General features: G+C 38.2%; 1 protein-coding gene and 1 pseudogene across 1 annotated transcript; one reads left to right on the top strand and one right to left on the bottom strand.

Moving 5' to 3' along the window:
- Nucleotides 1-4,111, bottom strand: LOC145513768 (olfactory receptor 5M1-like; annotated as a pseudogene).
- A 2,732-nt stretch (nt 4,112-6,843) lies between these two features.
- Nucleotides 6,844-7,785, top strand: LOC145513767 (olfactory receptor 5M10-like). The gene has a single exon (XM_081510741.1). The coding sequence runs from the start codon at nt 6,844-6,846 to the stop codon at nt 7,783-7,785; it is 942 nt and encodes a 313-aa protein (XP_081366867.1).
- The last annotated feature ends 436 nt before the right edge of the window (nt 7,786-8,221 follow it).

Here is an 8,221-nt window from a genome sequence, read left to right as displayed (position 1 = left end):
TTAAATATAAACCAAATGTCCTGTAAGAAAGAAAAATTCAGAATTAGATATTCTTTTGAGAAGATAATCTGGTTTCATTAAAGGAAAGTATATATTGTTGTTGTTTAGTTGCTCAGTGTGTCTGACTGCAACCCCATGGACTGCAGCATGTCAAGGCTTCCCTGTCCTTCACCACCTCCCAGAGTTTTCTCAAACTCATATCCATTGTGTCGGTGATGCCATCCAACCATCTCACTCTCCGTTGTCCACTTCTTCTCCTGCCTTCAACTTTTCCCAACATCGGTGTCTTTTCCAATGAGTCAGCTCTTCACAAGTGGCCAAAATATTGGAGCTTCAGCTTGAGCATCGGTCCTTCCAATGAATATTCAGCATTGATTTCCTTCAGGATTGACTAGTTTGATCTCCTTGCTGTCCAAGGACTCTCAAGAATCTTCTCTAGCATCATACTTCAAAGTCATCAGTTCTTCGGTGCTCAGCCTTTTTTATTGTCCAGCTCTCACATACATACATAACTGCTAGAAAAACCATGACTTTGACTATATGGACCTTTGTAGGCAAAGTGATGTTTCTGCTGTTTAATACACTGTCTAGGATTGTCACAGCGTTTCTTCCGAGGAGCAAGTGTCTTTTAATCTAGTGGCTGCAATCACTGTCCACATGATTTTGGAGCCCAAGAAAATAATGTCTGTCACTGTTTTCATTGTTTCTCCATCTATTTGCTATGAAGTGATGTGACTGAATGCTATGATCTTCACTTTTTGAATGTTGAATTTTAAACCACTTTTTTCATTATTTCTCTCTCTCTTTATATATATTTATCAATATTTATTTACCACGTGAATATATAGACCATGTGAAAGTAAATAATTTTTTCCATTCAGGAAATACATTGTAATATATGTCACTTTGCTAGTAAGAGTAGCCCAGGGATCCTCCATATCACTGACCTGGGAAGAGAAAGGAAGAAGTAACTGCTAAGTAATCAGTGGAATGAGTTCTTGAGACTAAAACTGTGATCCTACATAATCATAAAAGCTGTTCTGCTGTTGTATTTCTCACCAGTCATCTTTCCAAACAATTTCCCCTTTTACAGTTTCCACATATATAAATTATTATAGATAATAGTTTTTCCAGAGAATTGCATTCAGGCAGACCTGCCAAGAACACTTTTGGATTGTTTTGGGGACTCTTTTTCCATTGGGGGCCTGTTGAAATAGAATGTTTCTCCCTTATACCAAGGTTTTTCATAACTACTCTTCTCAAAGTCTGTTTCACATTCTAAGACTGTAGATAAATGGATTCAGCATGGAACTCACAAAAGTACAAATCAAGTGCCGCAATGTTTATCTTGTTCAACAGATCACTCATTTGCTAATCTCAGATACACACCTCTATAAAACATAGAGATAGCTATCAGGTGGGAATCACAGGTGGAGAAGGCTTTGTGTGGCCCTTCGCTGGGATGGATCCTCATAATGAAGATGAAAATGGAAATGCAGATGAGGATGGTGAGCAGAGAACCTGTGAGATTAATCCCTGTGGACACAAACAAGGTAGTTTGCTTTATCTAAGTGTCAGAACATGTCAACATTAAGAGGGGTGGGTCAGCAGAGAAGAAATGTTTAATGGTGTTGGATTCACAAAAGGACAAGCAGGAGGTCAATATTACCTGCATTGTGCCCACCATAGACACCCAGAGGTAGGGGAAAGTGACCAGGCAGATGCACAGTGACTTGGACATTCTTCTGTTGTAATGCAGAGGGTTGCAGATTGCCATGTACCTGGCCTTCGCTTTCAAGCTTTCAATGCTTAGCTTTGACTAGCTTTTATCCAACTAACGTAAAATTCCTAACACTGTGCATATATTGTTATTTATTAGCAGTAATTCAGTATTTAACACCCATTGTATTAAATACCTGGTGTGCTGCAGTCCACCAAGTTGCAGAATTGGACATGACTGAGTGGCTGAACAAAAACAAACAAGAGAATAATTTCAACTGCTTTACTCTGAGGAAAGCAAACCTTATCTTTAAATCAATTTTGTGGAGGTAAATTTACATGCAAAAAATTGTAGAAATTTTAAAATAGTTTGGCAGCAAGCACAGCCATGCTGTTATAAGTCAAGTTCTCCAGGCTGCTATGTAGGTAAGGGGACTTCCCAGGTGGCACAATGGTAAAGAATCTGCCTTCTAATACAGCAGACTCAGGAGACACAAGTTCAATCCCTAGGTCGGGAGATCCTCTGGAGGAGGAAATACCACTCTGGTATTCTTGCCTGGAAAATTCCATGGACAGAGGAGCCTGGTGGGCTATAGTCCATAGAGTCACAAAGAGTAGGGCATGACTGAGAGACTGAACACACACTCATCTGCAGGTAGGAAGAGGGAGTGGGAATATGATGAAAAAGAAAAAACCCACAAAATTCACTCTTAGAAATATTCTGATGTTTTTACTTGAATGAAAACACTTGTGGGATTGTCACAAGCCTTCATTAATATACAGAATTCTGAAAGAGCAATTTTGACCACTTTGCCTTGTTTCTGTTGCTTTTGTGGAGGAGTAGATTTGAGGAAGCCATTACTCTGCCATTCAGAAGTTGATCTACTTCTGATACTATGTTTTGGAGATGCATTTACTTTTTATTAGTACTTCGTTCAGTTTTTATTTCTATGTAGTGTCCCGTTATGTGGATATATCACAATTTGTTTATCTAAGTATCTGCTTCTATATGTTTGAATTTCTTTGTTGGTGTATGCCTTCTTATATTCTCGGATAAAATCCTAATACTTACTGAGCCATAGTTTTATAGGAAAATTAACACATTATAAGGAATTTCAGAAGAAAAAACTAGTTTTCCAAAGTAGCTGAATCATTTTACACTTCATCAAGTGATATATTATAAGAGTTACAATTGATTCACATTGTCTTTATCAATCTTTTTCTCTAAATCTTTTTTTTAAGTCAATTTTTATTGGAGTATAGTTGCTATACACTGTTGTGTTAGTTTCTACTGTACATCAAAATGAGTCAGCCTTACATATAACTATACCCCCTCCCTTTTGTACTTCCTTCTCATTTAGGTCACCATAGCCGGAGAAGGCAATGGCACCCCACTCCAGTACTGTTGCCTGGAAAATCCTATGGACGAAGGAGCCTGGTGGGCTGCAGTCCATGGGGTCGCTAAGAGTCGGACACGATTTGAACAACTTCACTTTCACTTTTCACTTTCATGCACTAGAAAAGGAAATGGCAACCCACTCCAGTATTCTTGCCTGGAGAATCCCAGGTATGGGGGAGCCTGGTGGGCTGCCATCTATGGGGTCGCATAGAGTCGGACACGACTGAAGTGACTTAGCAGCAGCAGCAGCAGTGCCTTAAGCAGAGCTCCCTGTGCTATACAGTGTGTTCTCATTGCATGCATGCTCAGCTGCTCAACGTGTCCTACTCTTTGCAACCTCATGGACTATAGCCTTCCAGACTCCTCAATCCTTGGAATTTTCCGGGCAAGAATACTGGAGTGGGTTTGCCATTTCCTCCTTCAGGGGATCTTCCCAGCCCAGGCATCGAACCTGCATGTTTTATGCCTCCTTCATTGGCAGGTGGGTTTTACAACTATTGCCACCTGGGAAGGTTTAGTTACCTATTTTATATCAACAGTGTATATATCTCAATCCCATTCTCCCAATTCTTGTTATTAATGAGCATGTGAAGTGGTACCTCAAGGGAGTTACAATTTCTATTTTGTTAACAATTATACATATTGAAATTCTTTTCATATGGTTTTTGGCAATTCATATATTTTTGTATATGAAATGTATTAAGATCTTAGATTTTTAAAAAATTGTCTGGTTGTATTTTGATCAGTAAATAGTGGAGGACCTATATGCATTCTGAGTAGAAATCCTTGCCAACATTGCTCAGTATGAATATTTTGCTAGTCTGTGGCTTCCCTAGTCTCTGTGCTCCTCAAACTCCCCCTTAGCTTCCTTTCTCCTATTTCTCACCACCAGCATGTGGCCTCACCTGAGCGTTTATAGAGAAGATGACATTTAAAGAATAACTGATATTCTTTCTTCCTTACTGTAATGTAAGTACTAAACTTATCTACCATATTCCCTAATTCCATGGTACTTAAAGTGATGGCTAATGTCTTTCTGCTAAAGATCTCACACACAGTATCAATCCTGTATATAATGCTATGTAGCAATATCAGCCTCAGAGGAGAATTGAGTTCCCAAAGCATCAAATTAATGTTACACTTTTGAGAAACAATGGAGAAGGCAATGGCAACCCACTCCAGTACTCTTGCCTGGAAAATCCCATGGACGGAGGAGCCTGGTAGGCTTCAGTCCATAGGGTCGCTAAGAGTCGGACATGACTGAGCGACTTCACTTCACTTTCACTTTGAGAAACAAAGGCAATTTAAATTGGGTTTTAGATTTTTTTTAATACTCTAGGGACTATATTTAAGAAATACATTATAAATTGTCCCTTTATTTTTTTCAAAATGTCATAATTTCAGTTTTACAGGTAGGTCATCGGAGAAGGCAATAGCAACCCACTCCAGTACTCTTGCCTGGAAAATCCCATCGACGGAGGAGCCTGGTAGGCTGCAGTCCATGGGGTCTCTAAGAGTCGGACACGACTGAAGCGACTTAGCAGCAGCAGCAGCAGCATTTGATATACTTGTTCACTAAGTATAAGTTTTGTTCTTTTTTTGCGGAGATTAGTATTCACCATATGCAAAAAAAAAAAAAAAAAGCATTTGAAAAGCATCCCACATTCATTTTTCTTCACAGTACTTGCTTCTAACCGAGATTATGTCATATACCTCCCCCCCACCCGGACAAATGAGTCTTTTTTAATGGTAAAGATTTCACCAAGTCTAGAAATTGTAGAGGGACCAGAAAAGAAAATGATACACAGAATTCCTAGGTTCAAATATTTGGCTTAATCATAAGCTCCAGATGTCTTCGTTCTTAGTCCTCGGACTTGCTCCTGTTTTTGTGCGATCATGTCAGGAAGAAGATGGCAAGTAAACAGAGACAAGAAGTGCCAGTGTGATGGCTCTGCAGCCAGACAATGCAGAGAGATCAGTCATGCTCACAATACCAAAGGACACGCATTGCCTAAAATAGGAATTCTAATGCCGATGGGCTGGTGTGTGTGTGTGTGTGTGTGTGTCTGTGTGTCTATGTGTCTGTGTGAATTTAACCTTTTAGAATTCAAATTTTCCAACTCATGGAAATGAACTAATGCTTTATGTAAACTACAGAAAACAGGTAAGAAGTGTGTTCCAAGCAGCACATTTAAATACAAGGACCACTTCTGTACTTGTAAAAACCATTGTGCTGCCTCAAAGTATAAATCAGAGTTTAACAAATCAAAGAAAGCTACCCCACAACATGACTCCAATTCAGAGGAGACAAGTACTATCGTAGTTTCCAAATAGTACATGATATATCTTTATCTCTGGATTTAGCACTTGTTCCTTCTCCTACAATATATACTTCGTGAGGCTGGAGATTTTGTTCACTGCTGTAGCACTAGGAACTATCACAGGGAAAAAAAAATCAACCTTTATATTGTAAAAGAATAAATGAGTGCATGTTTGAATTCTTCATTCTGTTTATTCTTAGTCATATCTTGAGATAAATTTCACTAATTCAATGTCCTTTGAATGAAATTAAGCCATACAACTATGGGTTTCAGTTGAAAATGCAGTACTGAACATTTATATTATGTTTTATATCTGAAACAATCAGTTCAATATAATTTAGTCACTCAGTCGTGTCCAGCTCTTTGCGATCCCATGGACCACAACATGCCAGACATCCCCGTCCATCAACACTCTGGGAGCTTGCTCAAACTCATGTCCATCAAGTCAGTGATCCCATCAAACCATCTCATCCTCTATCGTCCCCTTCTCCTCCTGCCCTCAATCTATCCCACCATTAGGGGCTTTTCCAATGAATCAGTTCTTTGCATCAGGTGGACAAACATTAGAGTTTCAGCTTCAGAATCAGTCCTTCCAATGAATATTCAGGACTGATTTCCTTTAGGATTGACTTGTTTGATCTCCTTGCTGTCCAAAGGACTCTCAAGAGTCTTGTCCAACACCACAGTTCAAAAGCATCAGTTCTTCAGCACTCAGCTTTCTTTATAGTACAGCTCTCACTTTATAGTCCAACTCCACCCAGCAGGATCTGAAACAATAGGCTTTAAGAACTGGTGGGGCTCTAGAAATATAGTTTCCTTCATTTGTCCATTTGAAACATGTTGACGATGCCTTGTTGCTTTTCATACCTGATTTTCATACCTTTGGTTTTTTGTTCCCACAAAGTTTGAAAAAAAAATATCAAAGTGTAGTCCTCTTAAAAGATAGCTATAAATATATGAATATGTATAATATGTAATATTATTAGAATATAACATTTATTACTACATATTAATAATAATTAACATATATTGATTAATATTATGATTAAAATATAATAATATATAACATATTAATAAATGATGATTAATATATAATTATTATACATAATAATTATATTACATATGATATGTAATATTATATACCAATATTTGATTAGTGACATATGTATATATACAAACAAGAGAGAGAATGAGATATAGTGAGAAAAAGCAGAATAGTACTGAGATATAGGATTAAATATTTGTGCAGAAATCCTGATAAATTTGTTGAAAAAACAAATAGAAATTTCTTTACAGATGAATTGATCAATGAGTAAATGTAAAAGGTATGGAATGAATGCAGAGCCTGTATTACACAAAATTCTTCACTTTCTTTGTCACTTTCAATTCTCAAGGAATAAGAATATGTTTTTCCCAAATCACACAATAGTGACTGAATTTATTCTCCTGGGACTCACAGATGACCCAGCACTACAGAAGACCCTGTTTGGGGTGTTCCTGGTGATCTACCTAATCACACTGGCAGGGAATCTGGGCATGATCATGCTAATCAGGACCAATCCTCACCTCCAGACTCCCATGTACTTCTTCCTCAGCCACCTCCCCTTTGTAGAACTTTGCTATTCCTGCAATGTTACTCCAAATATGCTGCACAATTTCCTCTCAGACCAGAAGACCATCTCCTATGCTGGATGCTTCACACAGTGTCTTCTCTTCATTGCCCTGGTGATCACTGAGTTTTATCTCCTTGCTTCAATGGCCTTGGACTGCTATGTAGCCATCTGCAGCCCTCTACATTACAGCACCAGGATGTCCAAGGATGTTTGCATCTTTCTAGTCACAGTCCCTTATACTTGTGGATTCCTCAATGGTCTCTCTCAGGCACTGCTGACCTTTCACTTGTCCTTCTGTGACTCCCTTGAGATCAACCATTTCTACTGTGCTGATCCTCCTCTGATAATGTTGGCCTGCTCTGACACCTATGTAAAAAAGATGGCGATGTTTGTGGTTGCTGGTTTCACTCTCTCAAGCTCTCTCTTCATCATTCTTCTCTCCTACATTTTCATCATTGCATCCATCTTGGGGATCCATTCTGCAAAAGGCAGGTACAAAGCCTTTTCTACTTGTGGTTCCCACCTGACAACAGTCACTCTATTTTATGGAACCCTCTTCTGCATGTACTTAATGCCTCCATCTAAGAACTCTGTAGAGGAGTCCAAAATAATTGCAATCTTTTATACATGTTTGAGCCCAATGTTGAACCCATTGATTTACAGTCTAAGGAACAAGCATGTGATCTTTGCCATGAGGTATATGATTAAGGTAACTTTTTTTTCACAGAGTTAATTTAGGCGCTTGTTCATATTTAAGGTGTCTGTAATTAAACAGGGGTTCCTTCAAAAGAAAAGCCTATTAGTCTATTGTCACAATTAGTTTATCTTCATGAGTTCTCACTGATATTGCATAATTTCTCCTCAAAATTTATACTTTAAAGACAAATGTTTTCAATAAGCCCATTTAATAATTTACTAAATTTATTCACTTGGGGATAAGTATTATATTAATACTAATTCACACTGATGTGAACACTGCCAATCCATCTTCTTTGAATTAAATGGTCTACAGAGCCATAGTGAGGCTCAAAATACGATGATTGCTTATTAGCTTCTTTTAAAAATTTATTAAAAAGTTTCTTCTTCAATGTGTGATGTAGAGCAATCACTCCAGTGTCTGACTAGTCACTGGAATCACTTCAGGGAAATTTGAAGTACACGTATCACCT

Source organism: Giraffa tippelskirchi, chromosome 7, assembly GCF_054371585.1.
Source record: "Giraffa tippelskirchi isolate mGirTip1 chromosome 7, T2T-mGirTip1v1.2.pri, whole genome shotgun sequence".
NCBI classification, from domain to species: Eukaryota; Metazoa; Chordata; class Mammalia; order Artiodactyla; family Giraffidae; genus Giraffa; species Giraffa tippelskirchi.
The sequence above is the reverse complement of the archived record's forward strand: the minus strand, read 5'-3'. Positions and strand labels throughout refer to the sequence as shown.